Genomic DNA, 26,418 nt, shown 5'->3' with positions numbered 1-26,418 from the left:
ATGAACATGTGGGACAACCGTCCCGTGGCAAAGAGAAAATGCAAGAAGAAGAGTCCATAAACTTAAGGGTTGAACTTACTCGTATGCAGGCTCGTCTTTATGCAGCACAACAAGAACTCATGTGGTGCACATTAGGGAACATGAACATGTGGGACAACCGTCCCGTGGCAAAGAGAAAATGCAAGAAGAAGAGTCCATAAACTTAAGGGTTGAACTTACTCGTATGCAGGCTCGTCTTTATGCAGCACAACAAGAAGAATTGAAGCTCTACTACCATGAGGATCCATTGTAACATGATCATTTGAAGGCCAAGAAAGCTGAATTTTATATGGATCATGCCATAGTTGTCACAGTACGAAAATACGATACCGTACGGGAATTTTCGGTACAATATGAAATTTTCGGATACCGTACGATGAAATATGGTTTTTTTTTAAAAGACTTACAACCTATGGAGCTTCAAGCTTGAATGTGAGGGAAGGTTGGAGGGGAGGAGTCTACAATGCTTGAGGAACCAGAACATGGATATGTGTCTCTCCCAGTTGGATCTCCCGATTGTCTCCAAAAAAGAACTTGGATGGGTGATGGAATACCAAAGGTCTCCCAGTGTAGCGTTTATGACTAAGGGACCGTCCTTGCACAAATACGAGCAGTGCATCTAGGGTGATAGGTTTAGGGACTCCTCTCTAGGCGATGTCCAAATGCTCTCCCTCGTACATAACTTGAGAATCTAACTGTCTAGTCTACCTATACCAGGGATCTCCAAGTGATGTAGCAAGATTCTCTCATCCTACCAATCAAGTGTACACTACCAGTCTACCTTGCCAGATTTTTTAGGTCTCTCAACAACCCTATATGGAATACTGAGTGGACATGAAAGTTGCGAAGTATTGTAGGCATTTGGGTCTTCGTTAAGCAGGGTTTCTATATTTTTTTAAGCATTTGGAATTTTTTTTTTGGAGGGGGAAAAAAACCAAACTCGTACCGTACGATATCGTACGGTATTGTACAGGGATGCAACACGTGCATACTTGGATTGTACCGAGGATGCCTATGCAGAAAAAGGCAACCATCCCACATGCCTTGGTATCGCCATAGGTGTCTGAACAAGACCTTATGTCTAAGAGGATGAATTCACATGCTATTGGAGAGGAACTATCGGCAACTTCACGCCATGCAGGAGTATCCTACGTAGCTCATGAAGGATACAATGTTTAGGGCAGTGGCCAAAATGTATGTCAAATGCCATTGCCGGTTGAAAATGTGCATGCACAACACATGCAACATGGATTGCAATTTTCTATTGGTACAGGTATTCCGCGTATATCTCACGCCACTCATGCCTTCGAGTGGGCTCGTGAGTGAGGAAGAAGCTATGGGTGACAATGCACCAATGTGTGTTGAGGGGCCAGCCATGCCTCATGCTTACAGGGCACATGTATCCATGCCTAATGCATCACTTTTGTTCCAAAAATGATGCCAGTCAGGGGCTGTCCCAATGGACAAACATGCGGGAAAACATGTTGAGATGAAGGCTAATGCATCAAAGTCTCGTGACCTCAAAATCGGAGACAAATCTGTGAAGTTTGACACCTATCATGGGGAATATGATGCATCAAAGGCACTTGCTTTTATTGCCCCGTTTGATATTGCTTTTAGTGATGAGGGTTTCACTCAGAAATCCATGATTTGATATGTAAGCATGTTCATGAAAGGCACTACTGCCCATTGGTGGCTCACGGAGAAGCTCTCATTGAATCCTGTTAGATCATGAGAAGTGTTCAAGGAGAGGTTCTATGTCCAATTCTTGCCTCCCAATGCATTGAATGAGCTAACAATGAAGTGGAATTGGGTGAAGCAGAATGAGAGGGAAACAGTGAATGCATATGTGCAAAAGTTTTGGAAAGTGCTTTTGGAGGTGTCGCCATTTATGCATGTCACCAAGGCGGAAAGGAAGAGAAGGTTTCACATGGTCCGGCCATAAACTCTGCCAGATGAACCAAACCACTTATAAACCACTATAAGTGAAACTAAGCTAAACTGGGGGAAAAAACCTCCACTAATTGAAGTAAAAAGTGCCCCAGTAACCTACTGATGATCACTAGCACTCCCCTGGGTGCATACACAGCATAAAACCCAACAAACCCCCCTGGAGTGATATGTGATCTGTACATCATCCACCAAAAGGAAACAAATTCAAAGCAGTGCGGAATGCTTCTAATTTCGGACGTGGTAGTGCCTTGGTGAAGATGTCTGCCACATTCTGATCTGTAGGGCAGTAAATCAGACTGATATCACCTGCCTGGAGTCTCTCCCGAACAAAGTGATAGTGAATCTCAATGTGTTTCGTGTGAGCATGAAACACAGGATTCTTGGCCACGGCAATGGCACTCTGACTATCAGTATAGATAGGTGTAGGCTCGTCCACTGAAATATCCATATCAGTCATAAGACGACGTAGCCATACACACTCAACGGTAGTAGTGTAAGCTGCTCTGTACTCTGCCTCACAAGAGGAAGTGGCCACTGTGGTCTGTTTCTTGCTTAGCCAAGAAATACATGAAGAGCCAAGAAAGAAACAATTTCCACTAGTGGAATGTCTGGTATCAAAATCTCCAGCCCAATCTGAATCGCTGTAAGCATATAGCTGCATGTCACCTCCCTCAGGATAAAGCAATCCAAGAGACAAGGTACCCTGCAAATACCTAAACACAGGCGTCACAGCTTGCCAATGTGACAATCGCGGGCTGTGCATGAATCTGCTCAATTGAGATACGGCATACTGAATATCTGGCTGTGTAGTACACAAGTAAATAAGGCACCCAACAGCCTGAGCATATGTAGTGGCATCAAAGGAAATACTGTCATCTTGTAGTGACAGTTTCATCCCAGGCTCCATAGGAGTGCTGATAGGCTTGCAATCCTGAAATTTGAACTTCTCCAGAAGTTTAGCAACATACCGAGATTGCAACAACCCAATGCCTCTGTTATCCTGCACAAACTGTATGCTCAAATAGTAGTGTACGAGCCCCAAATTAGACATGGCAAATGTCTGTTGCAGTATCTCTTTAAAAGCTGCAATTTTGTCATCATTTGATCCCATGAGCAAAAGATCATCTACATAAAGACTGATGACCAGCAGATCTTTCTCTTCTTTCTTACATACAAAGTGGCTTCTGATGGACTGTTCACAAAGCCTTGAGTGAGCAGGAAAGCATCTATCTTTGCATACCAAGCTCATGGAGCTTGTTTCAAACCATACAAGGCCTTTTTCAGCCTGCATACTTTCCCTTCATGATCATGTTCCAGCAAGAGGAGCCTCTAGATGGCTGTCCTATAATGTCCTCAAATACCATCTAGGTATATGTCTGACCCGTGGAGCATGTTGCCCCATATTTGGCTCAACTTCTGGCTCAATCTCCTGCTGAATTTCTGCACCATCTTCATGATTAGTTGGCTTCCCTGCACCCTCATGGGTTGCATCACCAAGTGTGGAATGAAACTCCATAGGTAGTAGACCCTCAGACACATCATTTTCAGCCTGATTTGCATCATAACTAGCCATGGATATTTCTGATTTTTCATCAAAAATCACATCCCGACTAGTGAATATCTTCTTGGACAGTGGGTCATATAACTGGTAGCCCTTGCTCTCACGGCTGTACCAAACAAAAATACATTTTGTGGCTTTATCATCCAACTTCCTCCTCAACTCTTTGGGTATGTGTGCATATGCAAGACACCCAAAAGTAGGAAAGTGTGATATCGAAGGCTTGCGGCCATGCCAAGCCTCAAAAGGAGTAATGGAAACCAATGCCTTTGTGGGACATCGATTCAAAATATGACAAGCACACATAACAGCTTCCACCCAAAAGACATGTGGTAGCTTCTTTGCCTTTAACATACATCTGGCCATCTCCATGAGTGACCGATTCTTCCTTTCTGCAACCCCATTTTGCTGTGGAGTATAAGGAGTCGTATACTGATGGTTGATACCTCTACTCTCAAGAAAGGAATTCAACATGTGTGACACATTCCCCCCCTCAGTCAGAACGGAGGGTCTTAACCTTGCATCCTGACTTTGTTTTAGCAAGTGCTACAAAGGCCAAAAATGCATCATATACCTGTGATTTCCGTGTCAACGGATAGACCCAGCATATACGAGAGAAGTCATCAATAAATGTAGCAAAATAGAAGCAACCTCGTAATGACTTCGTCTGCATGGGACCACAAAGATCACTGTGTATAAGCTGCAACTTTGCAGTTGCTCATAGAGCCTGATCACGTGGAAAGGAAAACCGATGCATTTTTCCCAAAATACATCCTTCACATATGTGATTTGGAGGCTTCTCCATAAGAGGTAGGTCTGTCAACATGTTATGTCGCTGCATAAGCATAAGACTACCAAAATTTACATGCCCCATGCGAGCATGCCATAACTCCGCATCAACCATAGCTGGAGTAAGAGTGAATGCATGATAAGCAGACTGATCCACTGGCTGAAATGCATCCAACTGATAGAGTCCATGACATAATGTACCAGTAAGCATCAAGGTGAAAGCATTAGCTTTGTCTCTGACCATGCATTTGTCATCATCAAAGTTGACCTGCATACCACACTGTGCTAAAGAAGAAATGGACAACAGATTCTTCTTAAGAAGAAATGGACAACAGATTCTTCTTTATCCCTGGTACATATAAGGCATCTGTAAGGCGAAGAATAGAGCCATCAATGGCTCTGAGCTGAATCTCCCCAATGCCATGAATTGGATATGAAGCATTATTGGCACACTGAACGGTCTTGCCAAGAGGGGCAGGGCATACATTACAAAACAAATCCCTGCGAGATGTAATATGCTTTGAAGCACCACTATCAAAATACCAAGTACATGCATGCTCAGTCACACTGAGTGCCTGTGAAGACCAAGAGGCATCATAATTGCATGTGTAGAAACAGTAATCCCTGTCTTCAACAAAGGAAGCAGTCTTCGGAGGAGCTTTAGAGGTATCTTTTATAGACAACCCACACTCCTTCTCCTTCTCTTTGGCAATCCTCTTCCTACACTCTGTGATGTAGTGACCTGGCTTCTTACAGTAATGGCATTTGCCCTTCTTCTTGGGCTGTCCATCACCTTTCTTGGTATCCTGAGATGAACCACCATCACCTGAATTCTGATTTGAACTCTTTGGCTGCATCTTGCCTTTCCCTTTTTGACGTGTCACAAATGCTTGTTCAGCACTTGTGTTCATGTTCATGTTCTTCTTGATTTGCTCTTCCTGTAACAAGAGAGCAACAAGTTCCTGATACTTTAGGGGCTCAATAGCATTCCTCAGGACAGATAGCAAGCCTGTATGGACTGTACGGCTGTCTGTGGATTGGGTAGATGATGGCGAGCTGTACGAGCAGCTGATGGCGAGGGACTGTACGGGCAGCTGATGGCGAGGGCCTGTACGGACAGGGCAGGCGAAGCTGCTTTGATACCAAAATGTAAGGTTGAGTTGTTAGGGTTAGGGTTTTGGAAGGCACATCAACAGGAGGCGTGAGAGAGAGAGAGAGGAACATGTTTGCTCATGTATTGATAATAATAGAAAGGAGTACAATAGCCACATAAAAGATGTGACCTAAAGTGTGTTCACATGGTCCGGCCATAAACTGTGCCAGGTGGACCAAACCCCTTATAAACCGCTATAAGTGAAACTAAGCTAAACTGGGGGAAAAAACCTCCACTAACTGAAGTAAAAAGTGCCCTAGTAACTTTCTGATGATCACTAGCACTCCCCTGGGTGCATACACAGCATAAAACCCAACATTTTGTGCCGGGTAGCTCACCGCCTAATAGGCCGGCCTATCGTGTGAACGCATCCCAGAAAGAGGAGATCATGAAGCAGGTATATGAGCTTCTTCAGAACGGCGATGGGAAAGTATTATAATGGATTTCATTACAGACTTGCCACAGACCCAACATGGTAATGATGCTATTTGGACATTTGTGGATAGGTTTAGCAAGCAAGCTCACTTCTTGCCGGTCAAGAAGATCATCAAACCTGAGCATATGATTAAAATACATTATCTCGTCATTGGCATATACAGATTGCTTTTCATGCGAATCTCCTTCGCAAGTATGTAGGGCCGGAGCCCAGTCAACCGGTCACTTAGGATCCACCAGAAGTGGATGACCTTGAGGAGATTTTGCAGCCTTAGCAGATTGTGTATCAGAAGGAACGGAAGCTTGCTATAGGCAAAGTTGTCAAGCATTACTTTGTGAAGTTTAAGAACTATCTTCCCATTGATGCTAAATGGGTAGATGAAGAGTTCTTTACATATTACCCGCATTTTCTTCACACTTATTTGCATGCTTTTCAATTGTAGACAACTGTTTAGAAGCCATAGTAGCAGTGAAACGCGTTTTGGTTGGTATGAAACGGACGTGTGGTCCATTCTCTGATGGGGTCTCGGATCCTCAACTTCTAACTATCCGAATCCGGGTTGTCGAAAAAGATGCACGAGCGTGCCAAATGGCGGAAATTTCTAACCGTGGCCCAAACGGCATGAAAATCAAATCATGCATGGACAAATGTGTGGCAAGCAACCCGGATCTTTCTTGTTGTGTTCAGATGCGATTCGAACTCATTTCGGACGACCTGAAACTGTGTTATGAAACGTTTTGTTGAATGAAATGTGTTTCTTATCTGATTTGTTTTCCCAAAAAAAGAAACGTCTTATTGCTTGCGCCGACTTTTTGTTTGTGGCACACGTTTCGAGGAGCTTGTCTGTGCATCCGTTCCGACTCCCGTTGTTGTTGCCTATGTACGGTTGGCCGACTAGTCACGACTGTTGTCCACCCTCACAAGCTTCGTGAAGCTGCTCCTGTTTTCTAGCATTGAATCATTGTTTACATTGAATAATAATGAATCCAATGTGTTTTCTCATGAGTCATGTTTTTGGAGTATTTTGCTTGCTGAAATAGGCTAAGGCCTAAACACTTATTTCTTGAACTGTTGTACATTCTATATTTTATATATATATATATATATATATATATATATATATATATATATATATATATATATTTGCATTTTTGTTTAAAACATTTTTTGCCGTTTCAAAAAAATATGAAACTTGTGAAACGTTTCTTAAACCCGTTTCAAATCACGCGTTTGTGAAACTCTTGGTAACTATGTTAGAAGCCGGGAGGGATATCACCATTTGGCCACCCAATTGGTCCACCTGTGTTTTTTGATTATGTATGTACATTGGATTGACGTCCATGGCAGTTGCATGTCGGGGATTGATGCGACTCATGTGATACTGTGGACGTGGCTTTTCATTGGGACTTGTGCTTATGTGTACATGTCTGGAAATGCCTAGAGGATTGGTGTTCCATTGGGTTTGATACCTCGTGTACTTGCCTAGAGCACGCCTATTTTGGTATAGTTTCATGAACGGGGATTGTCCTTACCAATGTTGCATTGCATAGCATCTTTATGTGCTTGCTTGTAATTGAAATTGCATGCTCTTTTCATGCTTGCCTGACCAATGTGTAGTTCTGGGTAAGGGGACGCCCGCCCATGAAACGTGCGTGTAAAGCAGTGTGCTGACATGGTTATGTGGCATGTGACAAGTGGTAAGTATTGGTTATAAACCTAGCTTTAGGAATTAGCTGTAATTTATAAGTGAGTGCTACACACTCCATTAAGTTTTGGGCGGCAAAAACTCACTTATAAGTTATGACCAGTCTTGTGTTCGCGCACATTGACGTCCTGAGGAGGACACAAGCCAATGCCCACCGCCTTGACCTTATCCCTTTTGTACAAAGGCAACAACCAACCATGTGTCCGCTCTAGCTTGCACCACAAGCCACTTGTCCTCTCTACCACTTGCCCCCAACATATTACCACTGGGTAAACAGACAAGGGGGTTCGATATGAAGGGTTGATGGAGGCGCTCCTCTGATGAAACTTGAGGGGTTTGTTGAAGTGCCGGTTGAAGGGCCGGCTTGAGGTGATCCCAAGCTCACAAGAGGCTGGCTGCAAATCTATCCTCAAATGTAAGGCTAGAGCCGCGAGTTCACATCTCCGTGAAGTTCCATCTTGTACTCTAGTGTGAGGGACCTCCAAAACGGGGGTGGGGACGGAGATTCGGGCTAGGAAAAAATCCTACCAAGGCTCACCACTCGGAAGAAGTCCATAAACTATCAAGTTGCCCAAAAGGGCACAGCTTTAAATAGAGCGGTCAATGATGCCAGGCCCCCCTTTGTGTCAAGGTTGGTTGATCACTCTCGAGGCCACCTTGGCCCTCGTAGGCCACACACCGCTACCAGCCCAAAGAAAGTTGTGGATCAACTGCTAAACTTGACCAATGCATGCCGTGATGTACCACATCGTGGAAAGGGGACCTTGGTTCGCCTTCACAACACAACCGGCTATGGAAAGCATGGTTGAGCTCCAGTAGAGGAACTTCTTTTTAATACTCAGAAGAAGAAGAAGGGCTAAAACTATTGCTCCGGGGAAATATCAACACTAACCTGGCATCTAAGGTAACGAACCGGAGTGCCACTGAAAAGCCTTAACTCGCCTCCAGGTTAGGGCAAGCGATGAACAAACCTAGAATCCACACGACTTGTGCTGGTTGATGTGTGCACCAGATGCACAACAGAAGATCTCAATCGCATCAATGAATCTCTAGAGATTCCCCTTATCTCTGGATAAGTATGTTGATGTGTCATTGGCGAACTCTGAGTCAAGCAGCTCCTCCTGCGAGTGGATGAATTACGCAGCCCCCATAGCCCGGTCTCTTGTGTGGAGACATGAGAAAAAACTATGCATGGCCTCGGCAACAAACCAGAAGAGAAAAGGTGCCACTGCCGGACCGAGTAAGAAAGCGAAAATTTGTCACCTCTGGCGCCCTAAACGAGAACCTAGCTGTGCGAAGCTGAATAGAGTTGAGAAACACCTCGAACCTTCTGCGAGTGGATGGGAAGACGGAGCCCCTGTAACCCCGTTGGCTGTGTGGAGAGAAAACCGTGCATGGCCTCGACAGCAACAAACAAGAAGAGAAAAGGTGCCGGTCGACAGCCTTGCGGGACCGAATGAGAAAGTGAAAATCTATCACCTTTGGCCCTTTGGATGAGAACCTAGTGAGAACCTAGCTGTGCGAAGTTGAATAGAGTTGAGAAACATGTCAAACCCACTCTCTGGAAATCCCATCCGGCACATTGTCCTTTCCAGAAATCCCCAAGCCACCTTGTCATAGGCTTTCTCAAAATCCAGAAGGAGAACTCTCAAATCCTACCGCCTCAACCTGGCCGAGGAGGTATCCTCTTAAAAAGTGAAGATGTTGTCGAGAATGCTCCGATCTTGAACAGAACCTGTCTGTGCCCCACGAATTAAATCGGGGAGGAAAGGTTGCACTCGCTTGCCGGCTGATGGATTTGGCTAAGATTTTGTATGCGGCCCCTAGGAGGGTGATGGGTCTCCACTGCTGAATCTCCAGTCTGTTACCACCCTCCTTGGGAATCAAATGAATCAATCCCTTGAATAGCCTCTCTAGCATTGAGCCCTTGGTCATCTAGGGATTTTCCCCTGGGAGAATTGCCTCGCCAAGCTCCTCTAAAGTAAAGTGTGTCAACAGGATAGTCCGGAGAGTGGGGGCGACCACCACTTGCTGCCAAACTGCGCAGGTGCATTCATCACGTGAGAGGATAAGGGGGCATCTGTGAGGAGGGAACATAAGACATCCGTGGCAATGGATTGCACTTGCTGGGGGAAGGGGGGAAGGGGGGGGACCCAACAACTATGGATCCATCTTGGCCTCGCAATCTGCAGATACCATCCCTCCGCTAGTGTGGGCCTGTAATCTCAAAAAAATTTCCAGTGACCCCGTCTTCGGCTTGGGTCCAAAAGGAGGCTGTAGCATGGTATTTGTACTCCACTCTTTGGTCCTCAATGGAGCTAAGCTTTGCACAAGCTGCAGTTATCAGGTCCTCAATCCACAAGCTATGTGGGGTACTCTGCTGAAGCCATTCCAAAAAGGCAAGGCTCGGACGGATGCTCCTCTCCTGCTATGTGAAGCAAGTCAGTCTGCTTTGTGTGGCCTCCCACAACAAACTATCGATCTTTCCAAGGCCTACGTCCAAACCCTGGTAAATGCCAAGGGTCCTGTCCCCTCAAAGCCACAATTAGCTCCTCCCAAGCCGGTAGTCCACGCCTAAAACTATGACCGTGCTCCCTCCAAGTTTGTCCTCCACCGTCCCTAACATGTTGACATCACCACTCATGCACCAAGAATCGGCCTATGGGAGGAACTGATCGACCGTTCTCCAAAAAGTTGCTTTGCTTGCTGTGGTATTCGGTGCATAGAGGTTTAGGAAGCCTAATCTATACTCTCCAATCCTAATGGTCACCCACTGAGCTCTCCCTGTGACAATGGTGCCTGAATCGATCATTACGGGTAAGAATTGCTCGTTGATGAAAATGTATACCTTACCTTGGATCCCGGAGGATCCAAACTAGAGGACACTAGCTCCCCTCGAGTCCGTGTGCTCAAAGCCACCCATCTCCATCTGTGCCAATGGCCAGAAGTGAGTGACCACGTCGATGGATTGAGGCTAGAAGGCCGGGCCCGCGGGGGACTTTGATGGGTTGGAGCGATCACGATGAGGTTACACAGGGAACTTGGAGGCTTGGAGAGGGATCACGACGAGGTAACAGTCTCCAAAAAGGGGGGCTTGGGGGAGGGGGGTGCGGAGGGGGGTAGGCTGTTGTGATAACTGCTCCTAACGGTTCTCTGACATAACTGTATTCTTTTGGAACGCACCAGACTGGCGCGCTTGACAATGTAGCTTTGCCTTCCGCCTCGAACAGGCATTGTGCCACTCTTCTGCACCAAGATCCTGAATGGCAAGAGCGTGGTACTTTGAATCCTGGGGGCTGGGATCCCCCCTTTTCCCCGGATTGAAGAGCTGTGGTGGAAACGGCCCCCGGGGCGGGGCGGGGGGGGGGGGGGGGGGGGGGGTTGTGGCACTCTGCTGGGCTGATGGCGAGGACAAGCTCTAGGAAGGTGTCCCATCTGGCTGCAAAAAAGCTTTGTTCGGGGAGGCCAAAGTACTCAACTCTGTGCAAAATAGGAGCTCCACCGAGACAGGTGAGCGAAATGACATGAGGACTTTTCTCTTCTCTGAAGAGGGTATGGAGATGTGAAGAGAAGGAATCCTTGCTGTCCAAGCTAGAACCGAGCGGCAGTTGGAGGGGGGGGTCTCCATCACTCTCCGGATAATTCCACCTATCACCGGGAGAAGGGGAATATTCCTTCGTGAGACCAGCAACTACAATGGGAAAGTGTGACATGCCAGGTAGGGGTTGGTTGCTGGGCCAGTTGCTGGGCCAAAGCCCTTGTTGCCACCTTGCAAAGGAGGCCAGGGCCGTGTGCAGTCGACGGGGCTGAGTTGCAAGACCTTATTTTATGCTACAAGCGAATCAAACTCGACGTGCTAGTATCCACATCCTAGAGGATGTATATCAGTGATCTTTCCAGGTTCTCCGATGAGGATAGCTTGCAAACGATCCTTGAATTGCCCACGCGCCGACAACTAGCTTAGAGACTAGCGTGGAGGCCTCAAGGCAGGTGATTGTCTTCGAGGAGCTGAAGGTCTGACAAGCCCTTGCCTTCACGGGGGGTGCATGAATCGGGGGGAAGGAGACGGTGCAGGAGCTACGAATCACGAGGAAGAGGGTCAGACGAAAGGAGAGGCCAGGGCGGGGGTCGTACGAAAGAAGAGAGAACGTCTGAAGCGTGGGGGGTGGGGCCGGGGGGGGTGCTGATGGAGGCGTATGGCGAGGGCTAGGCATTAGGGTTGATGGATGGCGAAAGCAGGAGAGCGAGGCACAGGTTGCAGAGGGAGGGGATGAGGAGGGGGCGCACGAACGTAGGCAAAACGAGAGGGAGGGCTCCTTGTGCGCAAGCATACTACCCAAACCTTGCTTTGCTTGATGCGCTTCAAGAGAAACTTCACCCAGCCAACCTACCGTCGGGTGTTTTGCCATCTTACCCGCTTGAACGGGAAGTTGAAAAAATACCGGGGGTTTGAATCCCTCTCCATCTGTGAGTATGGTCATAAGTTAGCATTCCCACGTGGTGCGTTTTCCACCACCCTAACTTGATTTGGAGAGCGCTTTTTGAAGGCCGAGCATGAGGGGTTGAAAGGGATCGTCATAATTTATGATGCGTCTGGTCCAATAGGCTCCATTTCATTGAGCGAGTCACGCTTCCGGGAGAATCGACAGATTGGAGCTAGAGTGCCCAAATCTGAAAACAAGGCGACACCTGTTGGCCCCAAAGCTTGGCGCCCCTTGCGGTATTTCTTTATTCAATTCCAAAAATATGAATGGCTGAGTACAACAAAAATCAGCCAAGAGATTACACCTATATGTCCAATCTGACGGCCCACAATACCTCTTAGCACAGAGGATCTATGCACACAGATCTGATTACACACTGTGCCTCCCTCTGATCAGCCAAGACCACTAAGCAGGGCAGCCATGAGCATACATCTGGCATAACTCAAGTGCATGATACAACATCTCAGCTCATACATACATATGCTGTCCAAACTCTGTCTCAACCCTTGTCAATCTGCCATACCCCTCCTCTCACAAGGGGCCAGATAACTCATATCTGCAACAGACATCAAGCAGTAGAAAGAGAGATAGATGAACAGAAACGGAGCTTACCAAATTCAGCTCGTGAAACAGCACTGGAGGAAGCAACGGTACCAATCTGTACTTGCAGGCACTTGTTTCCACAACCCTCCTTCACACGTGTTTGTACTTGTCTGTACCCTCCTCCTTGTGTTCACTTCTATGCTGTCTTTGAAAGTACAGATCTGAAAAACAGCCCCGTACCCGTATGTACTACCTCAGGATACGTGCCAGGAGTTGTACTTGCCAACGCAGCCTGCTGTCCACACTTGTACTCGCCGGAACCTGCATATTCAGTTCTGTCCAGCACCTGTCTGCGCGGCCTGCAGCAGCTGTACTTGTCGTACCTGACTATCCGTACACTGTACGACAGTCGTACAGTACTGTACTTGCTGTGTACTTGTCTGCACAGCCTGTACAGAGCCTGTGCGCAGCCAGTCCAGCAGAGAAGAAGACCTGCAGCAGCTCCTGTGTGTAGCGTGGAGCAAGAAAGAGTCTGCAGCCTGTCCGTACAAGGCTGTACGGCTGGTTTGCACAGAGAAAACAGCAGCAAACAGTCTCCAGCAGCCGCCTTCTTCCTTCTCAGCTTTTCCACGCTAGAGTACATGCGCATGAAGGCTCCTCCACGACTCCTTTCCCAAAAGCTATAGAGAGGGGGAGGAGAGAGAAGCATTCACTCCAAAAGTGGAGTGGCTTCCTCCCCAAAATAATCCCTAGGGCCCCAAACTTTAAAAGTCCCTAGGGGCAAACTTTAATAAACATTAAAGTTTAATGTTCTAGTTCCCCCCTTCACACCTAGGGATGTCCACACATCTTAAACTCTGTCCGGGCTTCCCCCCATGTGAATCATAAAATATTCTGACTCTGCAACCACCATGCCCACACTTGTGTTGTTCCATTTTCACAGGGCCATGACATACCCCCCTCTTGAAAAATGGCAAGCGTCCTCGATTGCATTCTGGTGATGCATCAAAATATCCAAAGTGAAATATACAATATGGCAAGATCAGCGTCCCAATCTCTCTAAGCCATACACATGTATCAACATTCACTGCAAACCAATGGCATAGTAATAGTCCAAGTTGTATACCACTGTGAACCATACATATCCACAAAAATCTCATGTGACTAGTACACATATATCATAAAAGTCCCATAAACAGATGTATTGTCTGCCTCAGTACCTTCGGGTGAGATAAAAAACTGCACCAAGCGATTTCTAGATGTCATCTGAGCCTGTCTGTATCAAGGGAGTGGAGGTGCTACCCCCCTCTTGAGCATCAGGTAATGCTCTAGACCCATGCTCTGCTGAACCTGAATGAGCCACAATAAGAGTCGGCTCTAACTCAAAGGCATCGAGATAAAGCTGCAAAACCTGAGGTGAGTTTGTTAAAGTCACCTTCCTCCATCCACTTCGCATCCATCGGTGAATAGTTCTTGAACTTCACAAGATAGCGACGGGAAACTTTACCTCGTACCTTCCTTTCTTTATGTGCGAGTATCTGCTCTGGAATCAGAACCTCATCAAGTTCCTCAACTTCCGGCTGAGCCTCATCTGATACATCCTCAGGCACATCCCCACGGAAAGGTCTAAGGAGACTCACGTGAAAAGCATTGTGAATCCTCCAGTGATCTGGTAACTTCAAACGATAGGTTACCTCACCAATCTTTTCCAAAACCTGAAAAGGTCCATAATAATGCATGCTCAACTTAGGGAATAAGCGCTCTTTACCCTTCATCTTCTTGAGTCTAGCCTTTTCAAAGCGCAAAAGAACCCAATCACCCAATGCAAACTGTAAATCACGTCTGTGACGGTCTGCGGCTTTCTTTTGCTTCTGCTAAGTTTTCTGGAGGGCCAACTTAACTCTCCGATAAGCTTCATCCAAGCTCTCCACATACTGATCAGCCTCAAAGATCTTATCCTTTGTATGCAGCCGCTCCGTCTCCCCCGACCGAGACCGTCGTTACTTGCCTTTCGTTTGCCGAAGCTGACCTGCAGCTTCTCACTACGACTGTCGCATCCCTATAGGCCACCACTTTGGTATGCAAAATTGTCGGTAGCCGCCCTACGCGTGGCCAGCTCAGAGATCTGCTTTAGGCTAGTCTCCTAGGTGCGCCAGCAAAGATAATAGATATTCATCCTTTGGGACGCGGCTACTACCAGGTTGAGTTCGACTCACCAGCGGCGTCTGATCTTGTCATGCAGCTGAGTCCCATTGCACTGCGTACAGCCTAGGCCTTCTTTGCACGGTGGCAGCACGGCTTGCCATTAGCTGGAGTTTCAGGCTTTCTTGTGACAGTCTGCTTTCCAGGCCTCAAGAAGGAATACCTTCCTCTTCTCCTAGTGATTGGTGGTTCCATCGGGAGAGTGATGGAATCCCCTCCCACCGCTCCCTCGGCCCTTGCTTGAGCAGCAGGTATTCCATATCTCCGCATTTGTATTGCCTCGCCGGATTCTGTGCCTCACATGATATCTATTCCTAGTCTTCGGGGCGATCCCATTATGCAGTGAGTGGAGTACTCCGGTCTTCTAGGCCAATGCTTTATCTGCAGACAGACGGGTCATTTGGCCAGAGTTTGCCTTCGACGTGAGACTAGGCGATCGGCCCTGGTGGTTCCCCCTTCTACTTCCCATTCAGATCCTCATCAGGGGGCCAAGGGAGGAGCAGGTTCCCAAGCCGCGGAGCACCAGGTTCTGACCATGGAGGACCCATCAACATGAGAGTGGCAGATGGTTGGCCCTCACCCCGGTCGCCAGCAGCCGAGCGCGTCAGGCTAGCAACATGCAGGAGGATTCGGTTCTGTTAGAGAACCGTTTCGAGCACTTAACACAGCACTGGTCCGCAGACGACGAGCCCCCTCCAGTCACGGAGAGGGTCCCCCTCGCCCCCCCCCCACGCCCTCCTCGAGGTGGCGGCGGAGTCCTCGTTGTGACTTCTCCTCTGGCCTTCAGTGCCGAGTGGGGTAGGTTGACCCCACCCTCGCTTCATCGAGCCTTCCCCAGCAGCCTTCCTCTCCGATGGATACCTCTTCAGTATCCCTCTCCAACCTCTCCACCTTCCCAGTCCCCCTCGCTTCCTCCCCCGCCGCCTCCCCCCCCCTCCCCCCACCCTCACCTCCGACTCTTCCCGCAGTCACTCCATATGCCCCTTCCTCTTTCTCCGTGCTTGCAATCTCTACCCCCCCCCCCCCCCCCCGCCCCGCCTCTCCAGAGCATTCTCGTAGCCGGCGAGTACCGTTCGCCGCTTGATTCATCGTTTCTTAAAGCTGGTGGAGATGACCATTTCTGCCTCACCAGTGAGGGCTCTCCCACCGGAGTCTTCAGGCGGGCCTCTCAGGATCTTGGGGCAGCCTGTGGATTATAGTTTCTTCCTGTGTCTTCAGACGGAAGGGATAGATAGGTTCGAGGAGACCGTAGCCCCTATTCGGGTATGTGTGGTCTTCACCACTCTAGACCCTCTACGCCAGATAATGGCGTGATGATCTTCTATTTCCGCTTGAGCGTAGCCCCCGAGACAGAGTGGGATTCAGAGCCGGTGGCCGCTACAATACAGGATCAGGCAGTTGAGCTATCGCATCATCTGCAGGATCTCCAGATCATAGACGTTCTTACTAATCTATTGCCTTTGGCCAAGATGGAGCTTGGTGGATCAGCACACCGAGACTAGGGAGGGGAGATGGTGACCTCCAGCCTGGAGGTGCTGCTCTTTGTGTTCATGCATACCTTTCTTGCAGTACCTCTCCCCCCTTCTTACAGATACCTCCATTGTGATAGGGCAAAGTGGCAGTATATGGAGGGCAAGATCCACGCCCACTTGCACGACTCCGCATCAAGACAGATTGTGACTATTTCCCGTCTAAGCCCGTGCCCAATACTCATCGAGTGGAGGGCAGTTCCGGTAGTTTTGCCTCACACAGAGATTGACATGAGGATTGTCTTATGGAACATTCAGGGCTTAGGGGGGCATCAGTGCTTTCAGAGACTAGGCGTCCTTAGAGGAGAGTTGCATCGAGCTATGGTGGGGGGATCTATCGACATTGTTTTCCTTCAGGAGCACCATCTTACTGAGGGGCAGACCTGCCGCTGCGGGAAGATTCTACCTGGCAGGAGTCATACTTTTTGGTCTCCATCCTTCGGCCCTTCAGGGGCACAGGGAGGAGTGTGTCGCTCTATCAGTGAGCAGCTTCTGCCGTTTGTCACAGGATCAGGAGTCATAGTTCCATCACGTGCTCAGTGGGTTACCATTTTGATTGGGGAGGATAGCAATGGCTTCCTCAACATTTATGCCCCGAATGCGGCTGTAGGTAGAGCTATCTTTTGGAGCATTGTTCGACAGGCCCTTCCCCAGGTTGATTTTTGGTGCATTGGCGGTGACTTTTACATGATAGAGGCAGCAGAGAACAAACTTGGAGGTGGCACGACCACTGTCTCAGGGTGGAGTGCTCTACATGGGAGGAGATGATACTGATTCTCAGGGCACAGGACCCTTGGCATCTTCCAGAGTTTGGGCACTGCCCTAGGAATCTTAGCTTTTCTCGATCGGATAGGAGGAGCACTGGCCCGAACCTCTCTCGGTTGGACAGGTTTTACGTTGATCAGTGAGGGCTTGCAGCCGTGGAGGCATGGTTGGTATTCTGGCAGGCACTACATTTCGAGATCATGCGCCAGTTATTCTGTCCCTACAGGACCCATGGAGGCATGACAGACATGCGAGCTCCAGGATTCCAGATAGCCTCATTCAGGACCTTGAGATTCGTAGCCGGATTGAGCAGATATGGGCGGGTCTAGACTTTTCCCGAGGATCTGCAGCGTGCACTTTGGATGAGGGCCTTGGGGAGGTCAGTATTTTGTTTCAGGAGGGAGCCCAGAGGAGATTGGAGGGATTTCGGGAGCACCAAAGGAGTCTGAGGAGGGGCCTAGCCTCTTTACAACATCTTCAGGAGAGTTCCCTAGACAGCCCGTGGATTGAGAGTCAGATCGCACCTGCTCGCACGGAGATTCGGTCCATTGAGGAGAGGAGGGTGGAGTATAGATACCATGCCAGGGCCTCATTCTGGACTCAGGCCGGTGACAGAGTTACTGGAGACTTCTTTGAGATAGCCGGCCCTCACAGGAGGAGAGACGGTATTCGCAATATACGTGGCAAGGATGGAGTTATTGTTTCCGATCCCCCGTAGGTGAGAGCCATCGCCATGGATTTCTTTCGGTCTCTTCTCACTGGTGCCCCATTACCCCCCCAGGTGATGGATGTGCGCGCGAGAGTCTGGAGACACACGAGAGAGGTGGTTCCCCCCTCCCTTCCGCCTTTCTTATTGACCCCTTTCACTGCAGAGGAGCTGGCGGAGGCGGTGAAGGGATTACCCAGGGGTAAATGCCCGAGGGCTGATGGGCTTCCTACTTCTTTCTTGTTCGCCATTGGGACCTCATGAAAGGTAGCCTCCGCACTGCCTTCAATGAGATTATGCCCACAGGTGCCATGCCAGAGAGGCTCCCAGAGGGCGTGATACATTTGATTCCGAAGGAGGGTTGTGATAGATTGGAGATCCGGCAGTGGAGACCCATCACCCTTCTAGGTACGGCCTACAAGATTTTGGCCAAGGCCATCAGTAGGCGACTTCACCCTTCCGTTGCAGATGTGATCCATGACACTCAGATTGGTTTTGTTTAGGATTGGAGTATTCTGGACAACATCTTTACCTCTTGGGAGGTGACCGCTCGGCTTGGATAGGACAGCAGGACTTTGAGAAAGCTTATGATAGGGTGGATTGAAGCTTTCTGGAGGGCACTATGAGCCGGATGGGATTCCCCATGGAGTGGATTCGCTGAGTCTCACGAATTTATTCAGCATCTCACAGTCAGGTTCTCATTCAGGGAGCCCGAGGTGACAGATTCCCCCTTTCCCGCTCGGTTCGACAGGGCTGTCCTCTGGCACCGTACCTCTTTCTATTTGTTGCTGAGGCCATGAGCAGTTTTCTCTCTGCCGAGGAGATCGGACTTTAGGGATTGCACCTTCCCCTCCGCACGTAGGAGGAGCTGCTGGACTCAGAGTTTGCAGAGGACACAGCATCCTACCTTGCTGGAGATGTTGGGAATCCCTAGAGATTTACGGAGGCAATAGAGATTTTCTGTCGTGCATCAGGAGCACATATCAACTGGCACAAGTCATGTGGTTTTTGGGTAGGCTCAGCAGCCACCCTGACTTGCTGATCAGCTGAGCCTTTCTAGTGGGTCTCGAGAGTCACTCCAGTCCGATACCTCGGCTGCCAGGTTGGCATTGATCTCTCTCCTGAGCAGCAGCTCGCTCCGCTTCTTTTGAGTATTCGGAAGAAGCTTCTATATTGGACCTCGGCGAGGCTAGCCCTTGCAAGTAGAGTGGTGGTGGTGAACTAGATATACTGCTTACCACGTGATACATCACCTTGTGCTGGGCCTTTTCTCGGGCTTGTATTGGCCAGCTACAACGTTTGATCCAGAACTTCTTGTGGGCCGGAAGTGATGGGGGCCAGCCAGGGCCAAGGTGGCATGGAGAGTGATCATTCAGCCACGTAGCAGAGGGGGGCTAGGTCTTATTGAGCCGGCTATACACAGCCGTGCCTTGTTGGGCAAGGTTATTGTCAGAGGACTCCAACCCGGTGGTGAGCCTTCGAAAGATTCAGTGATGCGAGCCCGTGGTTTTAGTCCTGCCTTTGAGGACAGATTTGTAGCCAGTCTATTTCGTGCTTGGGATCATCTTAGGCCAGTCCTCAGACAGCCCTCAGACAGATTGTTCGAGTGGTCTCAGAGGAGCAGCTTTGACAGCCTTTCATCTGGAACCTCTTGATCCGTTTACCCCAGTGGCCACATGCTAGGGGCCTGTCGACCGCACATATACTGGGGCGCCTTGAGGTCTCTTTGAGATTGGGTTGCACACATGCAGTTACCACAAGAGGAGCAGGAGAGAGGCCTGGCAGGGATCCGGGGTAGAGATAGGCTCAGCATCGACATTGACTCAGCTATTCCTCCGGAGTGGCTGACCCCCCCCCCCCCCCCCCCCCCCCCCCCCCGATATGACTAGGCGTGTTCACTAGACACGATATTCTCGTGGCGGTCTATGGAGGAGATGAGGATAGTTGTCTACTCACTTTTTCTATTGGATTACATGGCAAATTAGAGAGATCAGAGCACCCCTTGGAGGATTTCAGAGGCTGCACCTTGCAGAGGATGAGGGTGATTGGTTTTCGGGCACGTACGTGTATGCCATATAGATCCAGCACCGGCCAAGGTGGCCAAGGAGAGATTTTGGCGGTTATGGATTTGGGAGTGCCGACCTCTCACGCGGTTGCAGTGGGACCCTGGAGAGTGGACGCGGCATGATCCCCAAGATTGGGTGGAGACTCTGGATGCCCCTTTCTTTGCGTATACAGCGAGGCTTAGCCGTAGGATCCAGATGTCGGAGATAGATGGCACACCAGCAAAAGCAGCACACTGGTATTCTTAGGGCCTATCACAGCGCTTTCTTTCATATTTCTTGAAGAGGCTTGGGGACAGCTTTCAGCCGAGGAAGATCACTCTCTTCCTCTGGTTTACGGCACACAGGAGTTTGGCAGTGACTTGGCTGGCTGTTGGGGGGCGGCCAGCAGCTTGCCCGAGATGTGGCCACCCCCAAGAGTCTCAGCGACATTGCCTTTGGGATTGCCTGAAGGCTCAACAGATTTGGGAGTGGATTCTCCGCATCCTTGCTATGGACAGGGCATCGACCCGGATTATCACTTGGGGTACTGTCGCTTGGGCTACTAAGGCTAGACTCCACTTGCAGGTGTTTGGCATCCAGGTTCATGCCAGCGTTGGGAGATTTGCAGTAGCAGAGGAACCTGGCACATCTGTTGGCTAGATGTAGCGAGGCCATTGAGGGCACCCAAACTCTGCCGGCTGAGACCATCAGGAGCATATGGCTCGAAATCATTCACACCCTCCGTGGTCAGTGGTGGAAGCTGCAGGGAGACCGCATGCGGAAGCGGCGGGAAGCCTTCTTGAGACTTTGGAGGCCTGGGCCTTTCCTCACAGATAGAGGTGGTGACCCCATTTGGCACTACAGACCACCTGTGTGGTTGTTTCCCCTCCCTCCCCCTTTATGAGATAGCCGTCTCTCATAGAGGGGCCAGCCGGAGGAGAAGCATCTCTCCCCCTTATGATCACTTTTTCCCCGCCCTTATATGAGGCGTGTTTGTATTTAGCCCTTCGTGGTTGTACTTAGCCCTTTGTGGCTGTTTTTTTTCTTTAACTAGTTAAAGGATCTTTTTCCTGGGAAAAAAAAATGCAATACATGTGAAGGGTGGATGTGGGAGGTAATCCTTATCTCAAGAAAATTGCAGCAGTCTCTTCAATTAAGGGTCCTTTATTTAAGTATGCTACCAGCATCAGCTTTGTGATTGCATTGAAATAAAACATTTTATATCTGTGTAAAGTGCTGATAATTGCTTGTATATGTCCCCAGATCATAGAATATCTTGGTGTTTTGCTTAGAACAAACAGTGAGGGAGTTAGGCAAAAGTTGGTTCAGTTGAATGCAATCCAGATTGTTTTAAATTTATTTTTTGGGTAAGTGGACCACAGGTGCCTCAAAGTTGATGTTTTTTTCATCTATACTTTAGTAATGTGAATATTGTTCTTGCTAATCTTAATGCCTTGACCCTTTTTTTTTTTCTCAGAGTGTTTTTTTTATAAGACTTGTATGAACTGGCAGTTTTAAGTGATGTGAAGTATGACCTTTACTCCTTGTATGGTGATGTCCCAGATACCCATTCAATAATATGTTACATCACCATGTGGAGACAATGGTGATCTCTTGTATTGAAAGCAATAGTAAAATGCTCTTGGATCATATTTTTCTAGACTGTGACTTGGTTGCAAGGCTATTGAAGGCAGATAAAAATCCTTTTGTTTCAAAAGAAGAAAGCAAGGTTTGTCATTCCATCATCACCTGTTTTTATTATCCTCTTTGATACCTACCTTTTCAATGTGATGACAAGTAGACTAGAAAATCTGTAATTTATCCTATAAAGTATGAAAAAATATGCAAAAGGGGATTTCAAACCAAACAAGGGAAGTCGCAACCAATCAGGTGCCTTGTGTTGCCAACAAGGTCCCATACGAGTGGCAGTGAAAAAGATGCCATAATCCCACTTTCTTATAAACTGGCCACCCTTTCTTCCTTGCAAGCCCTCGAAGATCCCCGGATTCTGGCCCAAGTGGCCATGAGGGTGTGGATGATATCACTTCAATTGTGACTTGCCCTGAATGGCCTCAGTGCATCTATCCTTTCAAATGTGCAAGGCTTAGTGCTAGCAATAATCTCCCTTTCACTGTCCAACCTCTGTGCAGGTGTGGGACATATCCTAACTTAAGTGTGATGTATCCTAACACTGGCATGTCGTGAAGACGGCACCGCCGATCAACTCCCTGATTGATCATAATGACCAGATTCTTGTCATTCCCCTGTTTCTTGAGCTGTGGGCCCGATTATGTGAACCAAATAATAGCACCAAAAGAAATGTAAGCATCCTTCCTCATCCTTACAAGGAGATGTGCTATCGCAGTCCAAATCCTGCGTGCTTTCCTGCACTCCTGTAAACATTGGTAGACTCTCTAAAGCTCCTGCACATCCAGGGCATGTTGGGCTAACACCGACAACTGATCTCCATTGGTTGGTGGCAAGACCACCAAGTAGAGAAAGCCAAGTCAAGGAGGATATTTCTGTCCTCGTGTAAGAATGTGCCGCAACCTCCTGCAGCAAAAGAGTCCTCTGAATATGAGGTGTGATACCATAAGCCTCCCAATGAGGTCGGTATGTGTTCGCCGAATGTGTCCCAAGACAAGATGCTTGGCATTCTGCACATTATAACTAAAGAAAGGCATGCTCTTCATTGGGTCGGTAGCATCCCTCCACTCCCATTCACCGGGGTCCCAATGCAAATGCCTGATAGACCATCCGCGGTACAACCAAAGGCTCCGAGCATCTGTGATAATCCCTAGGGCAGCATAAATATAAAAGTGCTTCCCTGCTTTGTCAACAACTCTCACAGGACAACATGGATCCCTTGGTGATATCCTGCACATCACATCTCAGCCATCCTGTATAGAGAAAAAGACTAGTGTGTCTTCCTCCCTTGGCGTGGGGAGGCCCATAACCTATAGAGAGGTGCACGTGTCCATGAGAACCATGAGTGATGAAGCCCTTCCAAGAACATCCGTGTGATCCACTGGTTGCTTATGGGAGCATCAATATCCACAATCCACTGCCTAGTGCCCCTCCGATGCTGCGTAAGCACCCCTCTTTGATCCTCCGTGAGGATGTTAAGTTTCTTCCAATCCAACACTATTGGGAAGAGAATCTTCCAGCCAGCCTTGTGCATATGTGTAGCTTTCCCAACAGGTCTGCCATACTCATCCATGATCAAGTCATTCCACATAATGGGTTGTGTGTTATCCTTCTTAGCTGACTGCGGAGGTATATGAACCAAGAAACTCCTCATGCAATCCCAAGCCTGAATTAGGGATGTAACCAAAGGGGAGGATGGGGCCCAATGTTTTGCCACCTAAAAGATATAGCGTGGGCTGTATATCGAGTCATCTCCCCTAACTGGAGTACACTTCGTAACGTGTTGCATGAGAAAGTCCTTCTATGGCTCAGTGCCAAGAAGAAATCCTCTAACAATCATCTTACAAAGCAATGCCTTACATTTTACCTTTGGGTCTATGATGTCTAACACTGCACATCTGGATCTATGTGTCGGTAGGATAATGGTTTCCCAAGAAACTCTAGCCCTGGTGTGTATTACGCAATCTAATCCTGACCAAAGAAATGAGGCGAGTAACTGGCCAATGCATCCCTATGAAGAACCCAACAAAAAGTGATAAATCAAGCAGTGGCCAGCATCACTTGGTCAACGACTAAGCCTCTAGATGCCAAATCAAGCTTCTTGCTACTCCAATGCTGAAGTTTGCTTTTAATGCTCATAAACCCAGCCGCAAACTGTTGTGCAGGGGAGATGTCAATGCCAACCTGGCAGCCAAGGTATTTGGCAGTGCATCGTCTCTTAATTCAAGTGAACCCCACATCTGAACCCCAATGTGCCTGCGGAGAATCATTGATCCAGAACCCCATAGACTTGTGTCAATTAATGGTGGCTTCTCCTGCCAAACAAAATATCTTTAAGGCTGTTTGGAAGGCACAAAGACATGCATGTGAGGCCTCCAAAAACATTGTGATATCGTCTGCTAGTTTGGAGGCCAATAACTCTTCTTCTGTACGTAGAGGCAATCTGAGGCCCGAGACTCCTGGGGTTGGCCACATGAACCTGCTCATAGCCTCCGCTAGTATGAGATACAGTAAGAGAGCTAGAGGGCATCCCTCTTGCACTGAGCAGGAAATCTGAAAGCTATCACCACGTCCCCTGTAGGCAAAACTGTGCTATGGGCCTCCCTATACAAGCATGAGACCTTTTTGATCGAGTCGTGGGAAAACCTCATGTGTGCCATCATGGCTTTCAAGAAGCCCCAATCCACTCTATCGTATGCTTTTTTAAAGTCCAACACGAGGATGGCAAGGGGTGTTGGCTAGATTTAGTCCACTCTATAGCTTCCCAAAATGAGAAGATGTTATCAAAAATGCTCCTTCCTTGGAGGAACCCATTTTGTGTGTCATGAATAATCCATTGAAGAACCGCCTGTAATTTCATACTGAATGCCTTAGCTAAGATTTTATATGCAGATCCAAGTAAAGTGATGGGCCTCCACTGCTTGATGTTGGTCTCATGATGGTCTTATCCCCACCTTTTGGGATAAGCGGAATCAGACTCTTCGTGAGAAAGGGGGGCATTGTACCTGCATGCCACATCGCGTGTAAAGGAACAGTGGTCTCATCCCCACTGTGGTCCCAAAAATTTATAAAGAAGGATGGGGAGAGACCATCATCCCCTTGGCATTTTCCTAAACTTTCTGTGGTGCAACATTTCTCTATGGAAAGGGGGCCTTTGCAGAAAGCAATACTCAATAAAAATTTGATGCAATACTCCTCATTTGCACAAAACAACTGGGAAATGATCTGACCGGATGGTGCCATGCATGATAGCAATGGTGCCTCCTTTATCCTTGCCCCAATCATCCACATAAAAACCTATCCAATCGTGCAAAGATAAATCCATCCCCACTTCTGCGGTTATGCCAAGAGAAAGAGGTTTCTGCAAAGGCCTCCTCTGGAAGTCATCCTCTATCCAACAGTCCTTGCCATAGAAGGAGAGCATGAATGTCTCCCACAAATCTCTCCAAGATGGGTGGTCTACCGTCATGGCCACGCTTTTTGTCAGAGGGCTGCTCAACCATGTTGAAATCCCCTCCAACTGCCCAATGATCTGCCTGGGGGAGGTCTCTAATGGTGTCCAAAAAGGCCACCTTTTCACCTTTCACCTTTCACATTAGGTGCATAAATTTTCAAGATGCCCAATTTCTGACCCTCATGCATGACCATAATCCACTGCACTCTAGCAGGGATGTTAACACCATATCGAATAACACGAGGAACAAGTGATGCTACAACAGAAATGCATATACCCCCTTCAGTCCCATTTGCCGAGGACCAATAAGTGTAGCGAGAAAGAATCCTACCTGTGTTACCACATTGGTGCCTTTCCAATTTGTGCTCCTGCAACAAGACATCCATAGTTCCACCTTATACGCATGTGGAAGACTTGGGAATCTGAGTGTGACAGGAAAGAACATCTTCCTCGGGCCCAATGGGAATGGGCTGTCCTCCATCACCTCTCAGGCTGCTTCCTTAGCATCAAAGTCCACTTGGAAGAAATCTTTCCCAAGTAAACTCACATTTTTGAAGTGGATTGTGAAATCCAAGGGGGCAACGTCGCAAGTACCCAATCAGGAGCCTGGAGACAGGATGGATGTAATTCGAAGGTTTTGGCAATGAGGGTCATCTTGGCTCTCGGTGAAAAGTGTCACAAGCTCAGCTTCTGTAAAATTAATGGCTCACCCGGCCGGGGGAGGATGATTAGCGATGATGCTAATCTTCTAGAAAAAAGGTGGACTTGAAGCCTGATAGAAAGTGTTCCGTTCTGAAGACTGTAGCGGAGGAGGGATGGAAGCAGGGCAGGCAAGAAGGAAAGGGTGGGCGGTCGGGCAAGCAGCCGAAGAGAACGGGTGCAGATGAGTAGGTCGGGCAGCAGTGGAAAGGGCAATGCGGGCTGCAGGGAAATGTGTTCAGCAGAGGCGGGGGCAGCAAAGGGGCAGAGAGGGCAGTGGGAGAGGAGATGGGTGGGCAGCGAAGGGGCAGCTGTAGGCAGCAGTCACGTACAGGGAGCTCTTGACCTTTTTCTCCACCTTGCAGATTACAATTTTTTTGGGGGTTTGGTTTTGTGAACGGATTAGTTAGTGCCATGTCTCAACCTTGGATATGAATGAAACCTTTTCGATTGCTGCATCATCTGGCATTACCACATGGCATCAACACCCATATGCCGAGGAAACCATCACAAGGCTGACTGCAGTGCTTCCAGCACCTCCCTCTGTTACAAGACCTTGAATGCAAAGCTTCCAGATTGCAAAGCGTCTTCAATTATTTGTACAGCCGACCTGTCTTTCATGGTCCCTCCAACTGAGAAACTCTGCCTTCCTTAGAATCTGTGGCTTCAGACAAGCTGTGGATTCTTATAAGAGGTGTGTAGCCCATGGCT

General features: G+C 48.3%; 1 protein-coding gene across 14 annotated transcripts in view; it reads left to right on the top strand.

Moving 5' to 3' along the window:
• Positions 1–26,418, top strand: part of LOC147637975 (uncharacterized) — a 237,637-nt gene that overhangs the window by 154,643 nt on the left and 56,576 nt on the right. For all 14 annotated transcript variants that reach the window (XM_086797152.1, XM_086797089.1, XM_086797184.1 and 11 more), the window contains 2 exons: positions 21,171–21,274; positions 21,471–21,636. In XM_086797152.1, the coding sequence (XP_086653278.1) occupies positions 21,171–21,274; positions 21,471–21,636 (270 nt within the window). The remainder of the gene's footprint in view (positions 1–21,170; positions 21,275–21,470; positions 21,637–26,418) is intronic.

Source organism: Cibotium barometz, chromosome 5 (genome assembly GCF_041138505.1).
Source record: "Cibotium barometz isolate CiBa-2024 chromosome 5, ASM4113850v1, whole genome shotgun sequence".
Taxonomy (NCBI): Eukaryota; Viridiplantae; Streptophyta; class Polypodiopsida; order Cyatheales; family Cibotiaceae; genus Cibotium; species Cibotium barometz.
Note: the sequence above shows the minus strand (reverse complement) of the source record. Positions and strands in the feature narration are given on the sequence as shown.